The sequence below is a fragment of the Odontesthes bonariensis genome, chromosome 6, assembly GCF_027942865.1.
Source record: "Odontesthes bonariensis isolate fOdoBon6 chromosome 6, fOdoBon6.hap1, whole genome shotgun sequence".
Classification (NCBI taxonomy): Eukaryota; Metazoa; Chordata; class Actinopteri; order Atheriniformes; family Atherinopsidae; genus Odontesthes; species Odontesthes bonariensis.
In genome coordinates, this window is record NC_134511.1 from 17,678,517 (window position 1) to 17,700,154 (window position 21,638).

At 40.7% G+C, this 21,638-nt stretch overlaps 1 protein-coding gene across 1 annotated transcript in view; it reads left to right on the forward strand.

Moving 5' to 3' along the window:
- The window catches only part of fbxl17 (F-box and leucine-rich repeat protein 17), a 226,387-nt gene extending 211,950 nt beyond the window's left edge, over positions 1 to 14,437 (forward strand). The window contains exon 11 of the mRNA XM_075467711.1: positions 12,344 to 14,437. Within this exon, the coding sequence (XP_075323826.1) occupies positions 12,344 to 12,481 (138 nt within the window). The 3' untranslated portion in view covers positions 12,482 to 14,437. The remainder of the gene's footprint in view (positions 1 to 12,343) is intronic.
- The last annotated feature ends 7,201 nt before the right edge of the window (positions 14,438 to 21,638 follow it).

Genomic DNA, 21,638 nt, shown 5'->3' on the forward strand with positions numbered 1-21,638 from the left:
AGCTGTTGGAGTGAGTTGGAGATGCCAAGGAATGCTGAGATCAGGAAGGAGAATACAAAGGAAACCAAGGGTTTGCTTTACAGGAAAAAAAAAAAGAAAGAAGATGAAATTAAGAATGTCTGAAGTATAGGAGTCAAATTATATCAAGTGGAACAATAGAGTTAGTACTGCATATTCATTTTATAAATTGCCCCCCCGAAAAAGTGTTTTGTGTAAGCAGATTTGAAATGGGTTCCCATTACCAGGAGTGAGGTGGAGTGGCGTTTGGGGAACAGGTATGAGCTTTGTTGCACCCCCAGATAGAACATCCAGACAGACCTTGTTAAAAGAACAGACATCCCAATCAATATGGTCATTCCACTGTGCATCCAGCTGCCAGGGAATATACACAGATAGACCCGGCAACAGTAATTTGCAGACAAAAACAAGGGCCTAATTGTTCAGGGCCTGGTGGTTTGGAGTGAGGAAAACAGTGATGAAGTATGGTGAAGAGTTGGGAGGCGTTTTAACTCTCGTTTAGGAAATGAGTTGTAGAGCTCAGCAAAACTTTCTTTGATGAGTGTTATTGCTATCAGCAGGTATCCTCACTTTCAAGCCATGTGATGTGAAGTGGATTCAGGAAAATGCTACTGCATGCACAGCATCTAGTGTAAGAAAGGGAGCCCATCTGGTTCCCCTTTTCCCAGGCTTTGGTCAGACTTGAATGTTCAAAGTCAAGAAAGTAGTTTGAAAGAGTCATTTGCCATTTGTGATTTTCAGTGTAATCTTGGAGCCTCATCCCACACAGAAGAGCTGTATTGATTGGCGGTCTTAACTGAAGCCGCCTCCTGATCATCCCTTCATCTCGTTTCTAAAGGGCAGGAGTGAGGGACAGTGAAGGAGAAAGGGTGAAATAAAGTGAGACAATGACAGAGTTCACTGAGTATCTGAATGGAATCTCAGAATTGCCCTTCAACAAAATAAAAATATATATTTATATATATATATATATACACATGTGTCAGAAACACACATGTAAAGCTGACCTCACCTGGCTGTCATACACAATCTTGCTCATCTGCCCTCCCTCCACCTTCTCCTCTCTTTGTTTTTACCCCACATCTCTCTTTATGCCTCTCCAATTCTCCCTCCCTTTGCCCCCTTCGACTGAGGACGGCCAAGGTTGTTTGAATTTTGGATGCTCCTCACATCATCTTCATTCAATTAGTTCATCTGAGTGCCCCCCTTGTCTATCTTTCCCCCTTTCCTCCCTCACATCCAGGACTGTTCCCTCACAACTGAGGTCAACATAATCTCATGGAGATATGGGTGGATGGTTTGGCCTGGATGCTCAGACATGCCAATCTTGATATGTTTTGGTCCGATGAGCTTGTGAAATGTTTTCGGCCATGTAGCCAATAAATGTAAAAGCTTTGAATAAGGTTTGCCGCTTTACAGCTGGAGTGTGGCCAGAAACAAGTTTCCTGTGATCTGTTGCAGCTCAGGTGGCAGTGAAGAAAAAGACTATTTTCCCATCTTAAATTCTGTGAACAGAGCTACAGATAATGTAGGGATCGAGATTTGTGCTTTGCATTGTTAGTTAGCCGAACACAAAGATTAAATTGACGCACACAATGTTTTATTTTATGGATGTTTTTTGGGTTTTTTTCTAATACAGAAAATCTTAACTGTAACTGAAGTGCTTTGACTTTATTATTCAGAGTTAACCCATAACTCCATGAGATCAGTGGTCCTAATTGCTTTGTTTGTGACTTTGACCAGTTCACTGATTTTAAACGGTTACAAATTCATTGTGACTCTTTAAAGTGAGTAGCTCTTAAGAGCATAATATGTGTACTTGACCTCCAGTAAATGGAATTTGTTCTCGCAGCTTTTGAAATGATGCGTTTGTTTATTTTCACTTAATGTATTTATGTATTGCTGATGTTTTTTAACCTTGTGCCTCTTGCCTTACTAAGAAAAAATGTTGTCCTGGTTCACACGATGTCCAACAGGTCAACAGGAAATGATACAGTATGCCCACTGACAACAATCTATTGCCCTCATTAATCCTTTAGTTTAGAATATGAATTTATCCTTTCATACAACCTCTTCAAGGTGGGCTGTTGCACCTCTTCATTCTGTCTTTACATCCTCCTTGGGAATATAAATGTATGATACGACATCCATGTCAGTCAAGCCTTCAGCCTGTCCAGGCAGAGTTTTGTCGTCCTTACTGGTTGGGTGGTCCAGAGAGCATTTGCAGTGACTCACCTTACCTGTCTGCAGCCATCCAGCTCCGGCGTTTTAGTGTCTTGTGACACGGTTGCGTTCTCCTGCGCTGGCAAAATTCTTAACCATCATGCATCGTGTCAAGTCAGCAGAGCACATCAAATAAAATGCACTTGATTTTGTTGGTTCGAGCCAGCTGTGGAACATCCAAAATTGGACACTGATGGTGTTGTCAGGCTTCTGCTTGCTTCCAGCATGCTGTTTGAACGTGCACACTGAGATGCTTTTATGATGCCTTTATCAAAATGAGCAACAGTGTCATAAAGAAAAGGTCTAATACCAAGATAGTGGCCTCTCTATTTAAAAAAAGGTCATCTGTCTGTTTCTTCTCTTTTGTCTCTCTGTTTAATTTAGCCACAATGCATCTTTTTTTTGTCCTGTGCACCTTCTGTTTATAAATCAGGTGTTATCATTTTTTTTCTTTTTAATGTTCGTGGTTGTAAACTGATATTGTTAGATCACCATTTAATAGTACTAAAAGCCCAGTATGTAAAATTATATCTTGATTTTCTGTTATCGCAATTTCATATCCCGATTCATGCACTACTAAACTAACGAATGGAAAACGCACTTGAATTCAGTATACATAGATCAATAAGAACCACTCTTATTATGCTTATGAGACATGTTCAAAAGCGAGGAACATTATTTAATTGGACCAAATCCAAAATCCAGCTAAATGTATCCAAACACGTCTCTGTCCACTCTCAATATTGCCTTAAAAACAATTAAATGAAATGAAAATGATGATTAAATGATGATCAAATCAATAGGATTCCACACTACACTGCTCTTCTCTGCTCAACTTTATTTGTATAGCACCTTTCAAAGTGCAACTCAAAGCTCTTTTCAGGGAAATACCAATATTTAGACAAACAACCAAGGCAAAAAGAAGAGATCTATTTTAATCCTAATCTAATCCCTATTAAACTGAATCAAATTTTTATCCAGACTTTATCCAACCCTGGTTCTCTATCACTGCGGAGAAGGAGAAACCTCTGTATAACATACTTTATCATAATATTCATAATCATAATGTTGTCCAGATAATTACTGCAGTTTGCTATCACATCACTTTGCTATTGTAGCGCCTTAATTTGAAGTATTAAATGCTTGAAAAATAGAAAAACCTCTGAGATAACTTCATATAACTTCCCTGAATAGATTTGTTTGGGATGGCGTTTTGTCACCTCTAAGAGTAACAAAGACATTTTTGGAAAGCCTCTTGAATTATGGTACGTTTTCCCCCTGTCGGCAGAGATAAAAGAGCAGGCGCAGAAAGAGGTATTCAGCAGAGCCCTACACACATTCCTCTAGTTACCTTTGTCACGCATGATGGAGTATGGGGTGTACAAACCTGGCCTCCAGAACCTCTTTCTCTGACCCTGTTCAGTTGAGCCCCCATTCCTCTTTGTTTGTGCGTGTGTGTGTGTGTGTGTGTGTGTGTGTGTGTGTGTGTGTGGTGACACCCAGCTTTTCAGTTCTGCTGCCGTCTGATATTGTGCAGGGACGAAGAGGACCAGACCTTAGATGTCACAAGCCGTGCCGGATCTGGTTTTCGAAAGCACAATCATAGCCATGCACCACACATTTCCGTTAAGTGTGGTTTGATTTCTTAGACAAAATCAAAAATGTCTGAGCTCATTCTTTCTTTGGAGAAAAACAGTCTACCTCCTAAGCTTCCCAGCCAATGCATTGATTGTTCATTTAGAAATATTGAATACTGCAGATAAAGCTGTGCAGCCATTTCCTGAGCTCTGTACTCCTTAAATCTCCCCTTTTGTTGTTTTCTGTCTCATCCATCCGTTCCTCTCTTCCTCCTTCCCCCCTTCTTATCAGTGGGGGAGAACTATCTCTCAGTTTTGCAGTTATTCGTGTAGAATCTTTACAACAGGGGCTTGTCCTTTGAGCAGTTTAAAGAAGGCAATAAATCTGGCCTGTTTAAATCCAGACCTGTTTAAGCTGTGTTTTACCAAGACCTGATGCACTGCATTCCTCTGCTGCCTAAACAAGCTTTTTAAACATTTACCCCAAATGTATTTACTGGTTGACTGATACGCTGTCTACATGGGATTAGACAGGGGACAGGGATGTTTGTCTATCTTTATGGCCGGTGACTAACGATGGCTGCCACATGTTCAGGGAAAAAGAGAGAAAAGCAAAGCCATCCCCCGTGCCCGAGTTGAATCTAGTGGTCGGAGTCATTCAGGTGTGTGTTAACACAACACCAAAGAGGAAATATGTCAGCAGCTATCTTACAGAAGCAATAGTTGCTGCACATCATTCCCAGAGGCGTAATGAGGTTGTTTCTAAATTTCCATCATTCTACAGTGGGAAATATTATTTACAAGTGGAAAACACTAAAGGCAGCTGCCAATCTCTCCAGGAGTGAAAGTCCCAGCAAGTTCAGCCCAATCTTTGACCCCAAACGCCCCAGTTAGCATGTTAAAAGTTCATGACGGTACAGTTAGAAAAAGACTAAACTAATATGACTTGTTTGGAGTGGTTTCCAGGAGAAAACCAATTCTTCCTAAAAAAATAAATAAATAAATAAAAAAAAACATGCAAATATTGGAAAAAGCTGCAAGACTTCTGGAACAATGTTCTTTGGACAGACACGACCAAAGTTAAGATGTTAGGTCATAATGCCATAGTGCCATGTTTTATGAAAACCAAAAACAGCACATCAGCACAAACTTTGCATGCCAACTGTCAAGTGCAGCGGTTGAGGGCTGATTATTTGGACTTGGTTTTGAAGCCACAGGTCCTGGGCACTTTGTGGTCATTGAGTCGACCGTGAACTCCTCTGTCTACTAAAGTATTGTAGAGTCAAAAAGTTAGGTCATGTGTCTGACAGCTAAAGATAGGCCAAAACTGTGTCAAACAATAAGACAGAGCCGCAAGTGTTCAACACAATGGCTGAGAGGGGAAAAAAAAACAAGGCGTTGCAATGACCAAACCTCAGCTTGATTTGAAATGGTGCAGCAAGAGCTTTAGAGAGCTGTGCATGCAACAAATGTCTGCAAACCTCAATGAACTCAAACAAGGTTGTATAGAAGAGCAGGCCAAAGTTCTTCCACACCAATGAGACCGATTACGTCATAAAGAAAATAAGTATTCAAGATGGCCGCTTGTGAGTAGGAGTGCGTCATTTGGCATCCGGTTTTGCCTATGCATCTTTTTAATGTTGAGATTGATTTCCCTTCCGATACATACTGCTAACATTCTCCCACAAAAAACGAACGTTCACCAACTATGGTCAAGTTTTGTGATCTACCTGCTTGTTAAAACTGCTTTGTTGCTAAGTTCAGCCACAGTCGGCACGCCACTCGACATCGGGGCTCTGCGGGATGAGCCAGCTCCTTGTCGGCGGCTTGCCTCGTGTACTGCAACCCTTTACTTTCTTTGTCATATTTGTTATACTATTTGTTTCACTTTGAGAATGTCTTTTATGTGAAACTTTTATGTTGAAATTTTGTTTTATGCTGCCTTCTTGGCCAGGACTCCTTGGAAGACGAGATCCTGTATCTCAATGGGACTTTCCTGGCTGAATAAAGGAAATGAATTACTTCAAGTTGTTGCTGCCAAAGGTGCTTCGACAAGTTATTCAATCATGGGGTGTATTTGGTTTTTCACACACCACTTCTGCATTTTGGCTTAGTTTTTGTTAAATGATAACACGGTGTAATGTGTAATTTGTAATATGTTGTTATTCAACTGGGGTTTTATTTAGCTGATTATAAAACCTGGCTAGGACCAGATCATGTTTTATTTCGACCTGATACATAGAACTTAGAAAAGAAACGAGGCTGGCCTGGTCTTTTTTTCATGGGCCATGGAAGAAATCTTTGTCTTGTGAAATCCCCCTGCACACTCATTGAAATTGCTGCTCAATATCTGGTGTTTTATTTCCTTTCAGGGCCCTTGGTGTCACAAACAATGCAGCGCTCAGAGGCTTTTCATGTAGCAGATACTGTTATTTTTTTCACATTCTATTTCTTAAAACTCCCTTTCTTTAAAAAAAAAAAAAAAAAAAAAAACTCTCCTCTCTGTTTGTCCCATTTTCATTTCTTGATTGCAAGGTGTACTCAGAGGAGGTTCTCACCATGGCGGTCTAATACGATATCTATCTTCGTATTTGTGTTGCTGATTATCGATTTACAACCCAATTCTCTTTTTTTCCTCTGTGTATTGCTGCATGACTCATCTTTACGACTCATTTTACTGTCCTGCTTACTGAGAGGAGACCAAGTGGTAAATGTATATTTTACGTGGTGATGGAGTGCATTTGCATCAGTGGATTAGAGTAGAGCACATGAGAGCACTCCAAGAAGGACCAGAGGTCAGCTTGAGAATTTATTGTTATTTAAGTTCAGCCATCTAACCTAAAAAAAAGAAGAGGAACAGTTGTCTTGAGGACATAACCCTGTAAGCTTTTCCTTTACTGTACAACACGCTCGCATGAAAGGCCCTTTTTGTTGAATAACATATCAGACTTGCATCTTTTTGTTTTGCCCTGATTCCTCTCTCGCCCCGTTGTAAACCCTGACAACAGCACATTACCCGTCAGGATGAATTACACCGTACTTAGATCTTGAGGGCAGCATCTTTGAAGTTAAAATGGGGGGGGGGAAAATCATAAGTATAGGCCCTGGTCCAGATAGCTGTGGCTGCTCTCCCAGATGCTTCTCAAAGATTAGAATCATCAGTGAGCAGTGATCTGCTCTATCATATGGCTCTCCTACAGACTTGGCAGCGGGTTTGAAAGGAGGACTGTTAAGTACAGAACACTGGATCAGTACTGTATGGGGTAAGAGAAGGAAGAAACAGCCCTCCAGGTGCCACATATTTGAAGCACTATTCCAGTTACCACATCCTAGTGCTTTCTGGTGGCATTTAGGCTTTTGTTGCGTAGCAACAAAATATTATCAAGCAGGATTTTTGCCTAGTAACAGAAATTTCTGAAAACAGTGATTTTAAGAATTCTGTGGTCCAACTGTAAACCGAGGACTCACCTTTCTGTAAACCAGTTAGTTTTAACATTTGATCTGACCTTCATATCTTACAACAGCTCTGAGCTGGAAATACCAAGCAGGTGTGGTGATGTCATCACATCTCTTTCAGCATACCACAGCACCATGCAAAGGGCACATAACACTGTTCGAACTGAGTGGAGGAAGCCTTGAACTCTTTTGTTTTTAAACATTAAAGGACGGATTTTCTGTCCACTAACAATAGGCTATTTAAAGAAATATGCCAGTCTGAATATGCCAAGATGCCAAATAGTGGAATGGATACAAATGGTTCTCAGACCAGGAATTACTGTATCATATTGTAAAGATATGAAACTTGTACGATCTCGGCCTCCCTCTCAATTGTTGTGGGAAGTTTTTATTCCAGTTATTTGATACCCGTTGTACATGACCGTGATTATATATTTCAGAAGTTAAAAAAGGGCCTTTTTTTTTTTCTGGATAATAAAAAAAGAAAAATAAAGCAGCCTAGGTCAGCGCTTCAGTTCCTCTTTTTATCGTTTCCATCAGAGCAATCTTGTTTCATCTCAAATGTTTAGCATTGCCACAGCCACTTATTAGCATATGATTCAGCATTTTGATTGGGAGCCTTGTTATGTGTGCTGTGTTTGCTCAGCAAGTGGAGCTCTACTAAATTAGCATTAATGAATGTTATGGCCTCCCATCAGCTTGACAGGTCTATTCTTTAGATCTGTTTTAATTGTAATTAAGCCCTGATTAACGAGCTGGGGGATGTTTCATTCTCTTTGCAAGAACATAGCATAATATGTTATGAAGGCAATCAGGGAGTTGTCATTTTATCTGTTAATGAGGCTCAACCATATGTCAAAACAAACTTAACTTACCGTCACTGAAGTAGAAACGTTTGGAAGCCTTCTTTTACGTTTGGTCCTCTGTGAATGGAGTAAATGTCTACCTTTGTTTGTCTGGGAAAAAAACAAGTTCAAATCTCACTAGACGTCTTTATTGTATCTCTTTCTACCTTGTTACAGTAAATCCTACCTAAAGATGCATTGAAATGACCACATACATATCCGCACGTTATTAAAACAAAGAAAAACAGGTGTGAGAGTGATTTAAAAAGTTTACAAAAGCATAGAGCAGCTTTTGGAGCTTTGTGGTTTGAGACAGTACTGTGGTCAGGCGCCCTGGTCAAATCCCAAATATGGGAGGAAGAAGAGACTCCATCAGTACTTGGTCCAAAGAATCCTACATTCTCTGTTAAAAGGTGCAAAATATTCTTGCCTCACACTTACAACTAAGGCTCTTCAGCTACTTATAATAAAAAGCTACCTCTCATACACACATAACCTTCACAATAGCAGCCATATAAGCAAAAGCAAAAGAAGTTAATTGTCAGTATTGACTTTAAAGCCTAACCAAAAAGACCAAAGATGATGTTGATGGGTTAAGCAAAGAAAATCAAAGAACCGAGCAAATTGCCAAATAATAGCCAATCTTAAGTTGGCTTTTAGTATTTGGCAAAACCTTGTAAGATGCCAAGATGGCCTCTGACAAGTCTGTCAGAGCTGAGGAGACCAACTACACCAGTTTAGGTCAAAAGAAGAAAAAAAACACCTTGACAACATAGAAGCTTCTTTTAGTTTTTTTTGTTTTTTTTTTTCCTTTTTGAGGAGAGGCTTTGCAGAAGATATTATGTTTCTGTTTACATGACCATGTATGGGAAGCTGACCCAAATTTTATTTTAATATAAATCCATCGGCATGCAGTTAGGAGGCCATGTAGCGGAACATTCACACTGCAGCATGAATGCGAGTCAGAAACGGTCATAAAAGACTATCCTCACTGACAAGTAAGATCGGGTTTCTGCCCCCCAGAAACCTGATCTCAACGTCCCTGAGTCAGTCTGGGATTACGTGAAGAGATATGAGCAATAAAGACAGTACAGATCCACGGAAGAACTGCGATGAGACCTGCCAAATAGCTTGAAAAACTGCATGGAGGAGAACTGGTGATTTTATTTTCGGCTGCTTTGTGCGGAAAATGAAAACTCAGGTGGATATAAGTTGCCACACCACGAGCAAGCGCTCAGTGGATTATTTTTAGCGGAGCCAGTGAGTCTCATAAAAAGAGCAAAGATTCAGAACTCTTTGGGCATTTCTTTCATTGCAATATCTTTTTTCAAGCCCGTTGTGAACAAACCTTGAGGAGAAAATATCAAAGGTTTCCTGTTTTCAGTTCATATTGTCACCGCTTCACTAGTTGAGTTTGATCTTTTCATCGCATGAAGGAATGTGATGATTTGTTTTATAAAACTGCCGAGCAGTTTGATTTCTCATATCATGATAATAATGTGGATTCTTCAGGTCAATATTCTGAAACACTGTTTCATTAAAGCAGCTATTCTATCACTGATCACAGCCCCCAACCTGTGGCTGGAATTTTCTCCTTTTGAATTTTACCCCTCGACTTAAAACACCTTTCCTGTAGTTAGTCATTTCAAATTTAAAAACCATCTGCTAATCTTGGCCTGTGGTTTTCTTTTTTTTTACTGAAGATTTTTGGCCATGTACAGAGTATTTGTTTTTGATCTGGAACACAAAAACAGACTTTGACTTTGTGATCATGATTCATTTAATTTCTCTTGTATCACTTGCGTCCTGAGTCTACAGCCTCTGTATGTTGACACCTGAAATGTAGCTGAATGTAAACTTCCTTTGTAATCAAAGAGAAGACAAACGGTACGCTTTTGCCTTTTAGTCTTATTGGTTTGGCTTCTACTGTACAGAGTTTCCTTCTTCCCTCTGTGACCAAAGAGATATCGGCGTTCTGTCAAGCGCACTTATTTCCCCCTTCAGGTTCTGTGAGTTCTACCCTGACTTTTATTTTTCATCCGTCAGAATTGCTGCAGCTCAAGTGTTCGTGTTTCATGTAGAAAGAGACAGAAATAGAGAATGAGAAACAAACGTGTCATAGGCTGAGAAAAAGCCAGGGAAAAATGACCAAACAGGTTTGTTCCTCCAGTCAACAGCGAAACCAAAGAGGTCGGAGAAAACTGCGAAGCACTTTGTCACGGCTTTGGCAACAACAGATGACTGTGTCCTCAACATATGTGTGAATGTTTATTCATCACTTCCCCCTGGAAAGTGTCACACTCGCTAGTGGGTGGGGGTTGGTTCTGGGTGGGTTGCGGTTAACCCCTCAAGGTCTCCAGGGTTGCTGCCTCTGCTCTTTGTCAGCCCCTCAGATTGTCTCACTCTTGGCTCTTAGAGATGCCAGAGAAGTGCTGGAGTGGCTATTAGCTGCTTGTCTTTCTAGCCCTCTGAGAACATGAAGGCCTCATTAGCTCGGTAAGCTCAGCTGTCTTCTGGTGCTGAACCCATCACCACAGTCCAATTGTGTGGGCAGATGAGCATGTCCGTACACGGCATGCTCCTGAGGAACTGTCTACCCTTCATATTAGTCTACAAAGCAATCATTTTTATGAGGCACTAACCGTTCAGTATGTTTCTGATTGATCACTTGCATCGTGAGGCGATGCAGACCGTCAATGCACTTTTAATCTAGTCCCACAGTAAGTTTTAAGAGTTTTGAAATTTGTTTTTTATTTGAAGCAATAAAGCAATATATCGCTTACATTTTTACATTTCGCAACCGGAGGTTTTCGTGATGAAATTTAAGATAAAGTACTTATGGTGCTCATAAAAACAAAACATTATACGACGAATTCATAAACTGTCAAGTTAGAAATATGAATTATTCGTCAAAACTTTGGTAGTCTGAGCCTGAGGAAAGAAAGTCTGTTTGGAGTCTTGTGATCCTGTAAATCCTGCCAGACAGCAGCAGTGTGAACTGGGGCTGGGGTGGATGCAGTTTTCTGGTATCCTTTGGGCTGTGCTCAGACAACCTGACCGATATCCCCGATGAGTGTTAGATGGGCACTAGTGATGCTCTGGGCAGTTTTCCAGTTACAGAGTCCACCTTTGTTGGGCAGGGAACTAATCCATGCCAGTTTGTTTTTATTCCAGTCAAGAAGTTTACCGAAATTTGGCCTGGATTCACCGATTGAATGGTTTTAATCTGGTTTCAACAAATGTTCCCTGGTCTCCCGGTAGTCTGTATGTGCTCTGCTCATACAGACTTGAGAAATATTTGATGAATCAAAAAAAAAAAAAAAAAGGGTTCTGGATCGGTTAACTTGCACTAATTCTTATATTGTATTTTATTCATGGAAATAATTGATTCAATTTTCCTAGATGATCACCTCCATACTCTGCCAAGGCCAATGTCTTATACTGCACTTTTAAAGAAAGTGCAGCTAAATGTCATTTCATCTTCCTATGTTCACGTTGCACGTCCCCACCAAGTTTCATGGAAAGTGGCTGCGGTGGTTTTAAATCATCCTAACAGAGTCAAACAAACAAACTTTCATCATATAGCTCACTCTCAGCCCCTTGATCCAGGCTATATGTATGCTGTTGGTATTAATAAAGTAGCATTACATTCATTATCACATTTATATTTTAACCAGATGTTCAAAGAGCCAAATATCTCAGTTTCTTTTGATTGAGGTGGTGAAAGATGAAGTTCATTTTCGTCACTTTATGAAAAATTACGGCTGGGAACAGGAATAATTTCAAAGGAAGCAGAAAGAGGGAGTTCTGCACCAAGGATACGGTGACTTCTTAAGATACCAGTTCTAATCAGTGTCGGTCAGCTGAAGCCGGCGAAGATTCTGCCGACTTGTCAATTTCTTTTCAAATCAACTTCCTCACTTATTCGAGACCTTTGGGTTTACATCAGTAAAGCGTGTGAGAGGTTTTCGTTTTCAAGCCTCTCACTGCTCTTTTCAAACCAATATTCACTGAGAATATGCACGTTTAATATGCCCAGCTCCATGACAACCCAGCATCTGCTAATGGAGACCGTTTTATGTGGTCAAAAGTGATTTAAGTGCAACGAATCTGCGCTTGAAACTGTTTTGCGCATTTGATGTTTAGATAAAGTAAATTCAAATGTACTGCTGAAAGCTTGGTTCTAACAGTATGTTAACCGTGTGGCTGTGTGTGTCTTCGCAGGTGAATGAGGAGACTGTGGAGCGGCTGGTGGTCCAGTACCCTCATATTGTGTTCAGCACGGTGATGCAGGACTGCAAGAGAACGCTGGAGAGAGCTTATCAAATGGGCTGGAGCCCTAACACGTCGAACTCTTCATAGCTACCGCTGGATCTTACTCGCACACACATAAACACGGACACGGAGAACACATAGTTTTAGGTTGCGCGTACGCGGCTAAGTCGTGCGCGTCGCTAAGACGTGTTTGCATCTCATTCAATGTCCAATCATGCATGTCAACATAGCAACGCACTCAAAGACGAGTCCAGTTCATCAGTTTCAAATTTCCTATTTTAATTTGGTATCTTATAACGAGTGAGACATAATGCACCAAGCAGATTTAGGTTCTGGATAAAAACTGACATATTTCATCCTCTGCAATAAGTCATATTACTTCTACACTTTTTCTGACCAGACCCTTGATTTTTCTCTGGTGCATAGCAACATACTGATGTCCTCCATAAGTCAAGGTGAAGACTGTACAGCCTCGTACTTTTGAAGTTCTTTGCATCTTTTTGGATGTGGAGTGGAGGTAAGGATGCAAGAGGAAGGGGTGGACTGGTTTTGAATATATGTAAATAAAAAAATTCCAAACAAAACATGAATCTTTAAATCACAGACATTCAGCCGTGGTTGGAACGGAAATATTCTTATTCGGAAATAGATCGGAAACAGTTTGATTCCTGAAACGGATCCAATGTTTTAGGTCAGAGTGTACATGTCCACCTATCAAAGTGATCGCTTCCTCCCAAATGCTCCACTCAGCTGCTGCAGTGAGATTGCAGGAGAAGGAGCAGAAACATGGAGATGAGAGGGCGACATCCAACTGCTTCAGTTCGGAGGACAACTTGAACTGTCCGGACTCCAGACCTCAGTTGAGGCATTTTTTTTCTTTTTTTTTGAGGGGGGGGGTTCTTCTCTTGGACATCAATACAGTGTTAAAGGACATTTGTGGACTTGTGTAATTCGTAAGACTGCCGATAAGGCTCCACGTGAAGGACAGCCACTCATTGTCACAAAGGGGGGAGAGGTTAAAAAGATTTGTGGCTGAAAAATAATCGTTTGATCAGAATTTAAAGGTGCATGTTTACATTGAGATCGTATATATATATTTTTTTTTTTCCAGTTGAATTCAGAGGTTTTGTAAGGTGAAGTTAAAACTAAGATCCATGTCGCTTGGACCCATGCTACTTCTGTTGCCATATATAGATTTAAGATTGACTGAGCATCACCTGGAGTCATTTTGGAATGAAGTTCAACATATGCTTGATATAGAAGTTGCCTTTACCCAAAATTCCTGGGTGATATAATCTGAATATTAACCACAAATAGATCGGAAGACAGGTAAGAGGATGCATTAAGCCTTAAGTCATCTGATCCGCGACCTGAATCCACTTTACTGAAGAGATATTTATCTGATCTGAGTTTATATTAAACCATAATCCTGTTATTTGATCTCATATATACACATACATATATGAGTTTGATTTATTTAGCCTACTATTGGATTTGAACGTATTCTTGTAACATTAGCTTGTAGCAATGGAATGAGCGATTTATCTTTGTAGTAGGCAGGATGTAAAGACAAACTGGCCTGGGCCGAAAAACCGGGTGACTATAGGTTTTTGAGTGAGAGTTTATCATCTATCATCTATTGCGTAGAAATTCAGTTGTGTACAGTTAAACATTAAAAACGACCAGGGTATTTTTCTATGGCGTGATCAAGCTCCGAGCTCAGCCTCAACACCACACACTGTCACTCAGACGGGAGCAAAACCTTATTGAGTTTAGAGTTTGAGCAGAGTTGTGAACTTTTGACAGCACATAGAGATCTGAGACAATTAAACACACACTTATTTGACCCTTGTCTGGATTTGTAGACTTTGCCCCAAAAGAGAGTTGCTCCGTCTGCTCTGTTTTTGACCTCTTTCACTTCTTTTGTTATCCCTGTATGCACTTTCTTCTCTGCTCGAGGTTGACACACTTGATTCCTGATTTGCTAAGGCTACCATAAATGACTGGATTTACATAATGATGAATAAAACACTACAACTACAAGCTTCTTATTTTTTTTCTCTCTTCTCCAATCCCAATCCCAATCCAATTTTATTTATAAAGCACTTTACAACAACATCAGTTGACCGAAGTGCTGTACAAAAAAAAAAAAAAAAAAATTCTATATGCACACAGCTGAGGCAGGAGAAGCATATTCGCAATGACGGTGGAATACATTTCTGCTCATTTTACATCATCTGTGGCCCTCTTTAAAATTTCCAGCAGGATGTTCAGACTTGTTATTACATCAACCGTATTTCAACTCCTAGACTGTCGTAACTAGAGGGGAAACTTACCTTAAATGTATTTTCCGGGTAAAGTTATACCAGGGTATCAATGTTTTTCATCACACCAACGGGCTTTGAGCAGAAATGACCTTTTTGTTGGAAATTGAGACTTTTTTTTTTTTTTTTTTTTCCCTCAACCATGCATTCATAATGACTTTTCTGCCGAGCGCAGTGACACAACAATCAACCTTTGTCTTGATTATCTGGCACTTCCAAGGTCGTAACTATTTACTATCACAGGTGTTCCAGCATCTGAGACAAAGTGGGGAGACATCAGTTTGCTGCCCAACAAGGCAGCAAAGGCCTCAAAGAGCTAACAGGCTGTCACTCAATATGTCCTCAGTCTTTGGCAATATCGTCCTTTTCAAGTGCCTGTTTCACTGTTCAGGGTGCTCGTGTTGTTTCATGTTGGGTGATCAAACGGGGAGAGGGCATCAAACTGGATGCTAAGGTTGATTCTTCTCTGCGTTGTCAACGCAGTTTTTTGTCAAGGTGAGGCTTCGTTCATTTGAGCTAAAGAAGTATTTTAAATCTTAATTGGAAAAAATAGGGTCCTCTCTTTGTTTTTTTCATCAGTCTCACTCTCAGTAATGCACAGACGCGTGGCTACATGGAGCCCACACACTGCATCTGTATCGCCTTTGTGAGACTTTGATTTTGTTGTTTTTTGAACTTTTGTTTTTTTTTATTTTACACTCAGAAATGCTGTTGTGTGTTGGTTTTGTATCTCATTTTTGTATGCCCCCCACCATACCTCTGTAACAACTTTACAGCCCTCCCAGTGTATCCATTTCAGCGATGGTCTATTATAGCAACAGATTTAACAGGTGTTCAGTACATTATCCTGCCTTTTGCAACTGTTGAAGAAAACTCTGACCAGATGAAGAAAACATTACAAATGGTTGAAACAGAGCAGACTGTAAAACGGTTGGAAAGTCGTGTATCATGTTCACTCAGATTTCTAAGAACATTTGTTTGTGTGACTAAATGAGGACGTGTCTGAACGGGGGAAAGAAATCTAATTGGAACTGTTCTCAGGAGATTTTTTTTCTTTTTTGTGGCATTTTGCCAATTTTTTTTTTTCAAGAAAACCGGGGGGGGGGACGACTGGTGTATAATGGAGATTTACCTCCCAAAGTTAATGGCTGGATCTATATTACAGATGTTGACATTACATCTCTTTTTCTGTGACTGGATATCTGTCATGTGTTCATCTGATCCCCGGGTCCACTGACCAGTTGATGTGATGACAGAGTGGGTTCGATGTGAAAGTCTATTTACTTGGTGTGATTTTCTTACTGCAGGGTTTTACGCAGTATCAGACATAGTTTATGTTCTATTTTCCGTACTTGATTCTGATCTTTTTATGCTTTCATTAGCTGTCCATCAAATGAAAAAAAAAAACTATTTTCCAGAACTATTTTTCCTACATGTTTGGCTCATTATATCAGTTAGAATAGCATATTTGTGTTACAGTAAAGGGAGAGGGGAACAATGGGCATTTCCACTGATGCTAACACTGCTTTGTCCATCAGTGACAGGGGTTTCAGTGTTGCTTCCTCAATCTGACCCTGCCTTCTTCAGTGGCCTACACGTCTTTTGCCCCGACAAGCCGAGACATTAATAATTTGTCCTGGTCTCCTCTGCTTCTGTTATGGGCCTTCTGATTTTAGAAGGACACTGCATTTGAATATCTCTGCTACAAATGAGCTGATCTCCTCGCACTCTATTCTCATTTCTCTCTTGAGTAAATTATGCAGCTTGCTGAATTTTACTGCCGCCAATTAACGCCTTTGCAAATGTGAGGGCATGCCATCGATCCTCTTGCTGATTGAGGTGGAGTCCATCAGTTGCTCACGCTCATCGGACTTCTGCAATATTCATCAAGGTGGAGGGACGCGTTCGGCTGAAACTTGGATGAGAGACTGCCCTCCGGGAAGGAAAGGAGGTTGCAGGGCACCACAGAATAACTATAGAGTGCAGTAATTATACGTGGTAAATATTCATGTGGTCATTACATTTTTAATGAGGTGCTGATAAGAATCGACGCTGACCATACAGGACATTTGTCAAGTTAGACCTACAAGGACGTCAGTCTAGTCTTCCCAAGAAATTAGTATTTTTCTGGACCTAATCATAGCCGACATTGACGGATGTCCTCGACTGAAAAGGCAGAAGCTTGTTTGAACTTCCTCACAAGAATTGATGCAGTGTATTTAGACATAATGAAGATTGTGCTTGGGAAACGGGCAGTCCACCTTCTTCAAGCACTGATGTGCTGACAAGAACAAAGTATACTTAAACCTCAAGCCAGAAAAAGTTGGCATGATATGGATCGCATTTTTGTTCGCAGCATTAGTTTAGAGTCCATGACTAATTTTCCTTATAAAGACAATTAAATTTATCATATTGCGTCAATATGTAAAATGCAAATAAAAAAAAAATAAGAAAAAAAACCTCCCAAAACCTTCATCATTTTAATTTTCAATTACCCCATTCTATTGCACACCTTATGAAGAGTATCCTAAAATAGCACCTGAGGCTCCTGACCACAACACTTGACCGGTTATATGCTCAACACAAGCACATCTTTCCATGGTTTTGAGATGGAACGCCAAACCTTGCACAGTGGTAAAAGCTTTATCGTCCATATATTTTCTTGCGATGTGGTACAAGCATGAAATGCAAACATGGATGGATATTAGCAAGAAGACAAAACATAAATTCTTTTCTTTTTCTTTTTTTTTTTTTCTTTAATCCTATTTAGGGTTGCACGTCAAACCCTGTTGGTAACACTTTCAAAGCTGACATGCCAGTAACTGCCAGTGGTCGTACCCACATTGAGGTTTGGCAATACTCGCTGTATCGATTTGATATAATGTTGCTCATATTACTTATTTGGTAACACTTGTGTCTTTACACAAAACTGTGTGCCAAGCATCTTAACACCCTCCTTGAACAACTCTTGTCTTTAGGTGTTTTGCATAAATGTGATGGATCGTATTGGGCTAGAATGCCTTCCTTGTGGTTAGATGGTCTCCTCTGTCTGACCAACTGTGGCACGTTCACTTTGCTAAAGCTTCCTTTCTTGCGATTCACTCTACACTGAAATACCTTTATTCTGGCACCTCCCCACGTTCCCTCCGCTTCACCTCTGCCCTCTCCAAACCCAAACTCTTCCTTTTCCCTGAAAATTATGTCAATCATTTGTCTGCATCTGGCCTGAGTGCTCCAAGAGCTTCAATATTTATCAGTATATAGAAGGAAAGTATTTCCTGTCCATCATCATATGATGTTCTCACCCCACTCTCAGTGGAGTAAGGACGTATTTTTCTTTCCTGGCTACCTGTGGTATTCTGTCTGCCTTTTGACTGGTGTTGATTCTACAGTTGAGAAAGAGCATATCATTGAATAGTGAAGATGTTAATGGGTTGACTTTGTAACTGACACTGACTTTGAGCTGCAAGAGTAAGTTCAATGTTGGTATTCATTACTCTAGAGGACCCTGTGCAGCTGAGGCCCCAAGGAGACTCACAGAGAACACCAGAGGAGAGTGTTTGAATTTCTCTGGCTCTTTCACTTGTTTTGGATGGCTGGAGTCAGTTGGAGGAGGACAAATCTTTTTCTCCCATTCACCGCATCTGGAAATTGAACTTCAACGTGATAGACCCTGGCAGTCTTCAGCTTGATGTATGAAGATTTATGAGAATGAATTCAGCAGTAATGGTTTACCTCTCACCAGGGGCTTCAACTAAACTGTCTTTCTTGTCCAATCTCATGAAGATAAAAAGAAATTAAATTTGTTAATCCACAAAGTTTTGAAACGCTCTCAATAGGCTCACTCTTGATGCCTGGGGAAAATCTCAACCAACGAATGTCCTAAATATGTGTATATATATATATATATATATATATATATATATATATATTTTAAATGTGAGGTGTGCAGGGTATGTGTGTCTGCAACGATAATGAAGTCAGTCTGATTCCCTACATTGCATGGCTCTGTGTAGATGTTGTCTTTGTCTTTCAAGCTCAAGTTAATTGCAGTGTTTAGGCAGAGCACAGTCTAGCTTCTAAACGGCAAAGGTTAATTAGCGACAGAAGAATCTCCACACAAGATATGTTGACATTTACATTTCCTTCCTGGCTAAAACAAGAAAAAAAAAAAAACTCATTTGGTGGCATCGGGATGGAACAGGGAGAAAAATATCATTCCTCCACAAACATCCTCATTCCTATGCAAGCCTTGGCGTTGATATGCAGATTTGGCAGTTGGATGACATTTAAAAGTAGTTAATTGTGCAAATCTTTGTTTTAGACTGGAAAGGTCGAGGCTAGTGAGAGTCTTTCATCATGAGCGAACCTCCCACTCCCCCTCAGCACAGCTGCAGAGAAAGGAGGAGTTTTGTTGGTTTCTCCACTGATCGCCATATAGTTGCCCATCGCTTTTCAAGGTGCTTCATGAATATTTATATGCACAAACTGTTTGGAAAATGAAAATTAATCTTCAGCCCGACGGGAGATGACTCTGCTATCTGTTCTCACTGAAGAAGAGGTTTTTTATCTCTGCTCAGGATTAGTCTGCCCCATTCTTTTTCCCCCCTCATATTCCTAAATGTCTGTGTATCACATTCGGCATGATTTATTCTTGATTAGGGACGATTTGGCTTTATTGCAATGTGTTCTTCCTCATTTTACATCACAGCTTAACAATTTAGCAAATGTTTGGTCTATAAGATGTGTTTGGCTGTGATCAGTTGGTTTTTGCAATTTTTTTAGGATAAACTTGCAGAGGAAAAGCAATCCTTATGTCTGGAAGCGATATGATGATGTTAAATAGATTTATCGCATGTAATATTTTGTCCATCTTTTGGATATTACCATCTAACAGGCAACAGTGGTGAGAGAGCACAATGAATTGAAGATACAGCAGGTGCACAGATTGGAAATTTTACACCTGGTTTCACCTGAATAGCACAAATGGATACATAATTGCTCCATTTCATCACTTCCCTTCGCTGGGTGACATTAAAGGGAGCTCTTCGAGGAAAAAGGAATAAGGATGAATATATCCAGCTAGGGACTTGCAAAGCTCAAATCTGATGAAGCTCGTTTCGGTTTGTCTTTTGCCTCAGACAAAAAAAAAAAAGCTCTCATTTCGACTTGAGTTCCACCAATGATACGCCGCTCTTATTTGCTTGCTAAAATAAATCTGCTCACATTTCATCAATGGCTGATTTACTGCCCCTCTCTTTGTTTTCTCCTTGAAACACAATTTCATATTCTCCCCTGGGTGGATTTCTTCAATTAAAGCTGTGCGGTCCTGTTATAAAGCTACAGATGGCCAGCGTCAGACCTGACCAGAAACTGGGTCTCCCAGCCAACTGCTCTGACATGTCAGACATGCTGGTATGCCTCGTCACTCCCCACTCCTCTACTGTAACAAAGGTTGAGCTGACTCCCCTCTTGAGCATCAGGCCCAAGTGGCTCACAGAGACGTGAGGCGTGACGGAGCCCCTGTCTCAAGGCCAAGAGTTCACACCCAGACCTCCTTTCAAAGCAGCCCGCTCTTTCGGCCCTCCTCCTCTTGAAACCTAGTGTCCATATAATCCTTCTTCAATTCCATCTCTCACCACTCAAACCCTCTAATCAACACCCACTCTGCTCTCTTCAGATCAGTCTCACAGATGTATTCTCCTCTGCATTTTTCTCCCTGAAGCTCCCTCCTCCCTTTCCATCCCCAAACCTCACACTCTCGTACTCGCCTCTCGCCGCTCGCCACCTCCTGGCCCCTTGCCGCCTCAACCGCCCAGCCCCTTGTGCCTTTCAGGGTGTGTATTTCACGCCCTGGTGGCTGGACAGGCACTGGGTGATTTCCCAAGGTGGTGGGCTGGAGGTTGGGCAGAAACCAGTGGTGTGGAGTGATGTCAGAGCGGTGTCTGGGATTTGTGTGTTTGTGAATGTGTAGTGTCACTACTTTGTGTGTGTCTGCATACTGTATGGGGGTTTGAAAGGAGTAGTTTGAACTCCTTTCAAAAGGCCAGCTGTACAAATGCTACGCTGAATGAGAGAGGTGTTGAATTAACAAGCCATACGAGGCACCCTATTCTCCTGTGCTGCTCTATACACTGACCTGGCAATAATGAGGCAGAGACACATTACAATGGTTCTTTATGGGTTATGCTCAGAAAATTACTAGACCAAAGGGGAAAATGTGGTGGTGTGCGGAAAACCTGGTGAAATGACAGTGCAGTGAGCCAGCTGAGAGTAATGAGAATATTATGTTTTGAATAAACTGAAATGAACTGTGCTTCCACAGGATGTGGGCCCGAGCAATGTTCCCTGTTGTGCTCTTTAGACAGTGGTTGAGAATCTTTTTCAAGCCAGCATGACAGTGCTTCCTGTGCTGTGGCTGAAGCCTGAAAAACAGGTGTGTGTGTGTGTGTGTGTGTGTGTGTGTGTGTGCTTCTCTTTTTATTTTTCCTTAAATGTACCTTTATGTACTCAGGCTGGTTTCACCCACATTCACTTACACACATTTACACCTCTGCGAGCCAAGATTTCCCCACCATTGATCACTGAGCTTTTCCACTTGACCAGCTGGGCGTTAATTGCCATGCTCAGAGTCACTTCCTCAAAAGTTCCTTGGGAGTGTGCTATACTATTCTTTTGCTCTGCCCTCATATTCCCTGCTAAGAGATTAGACCAATCGGCTTTCTTTAAACTGCGTTTAGCTCTTTGATTAATGCTCAAATTGTCTATATTATCCTTTTAAAGATCAGCTCACTAAGCTCAACAGCTTGTTACATTTTTTATTTATATATATATATATACATTGTGTGTATGTTATTGTCCTTTGCTTAACAGTGGGGTTAAAGCAAGTATTAGTTTTAGGAGTAATGATAATAGTGATA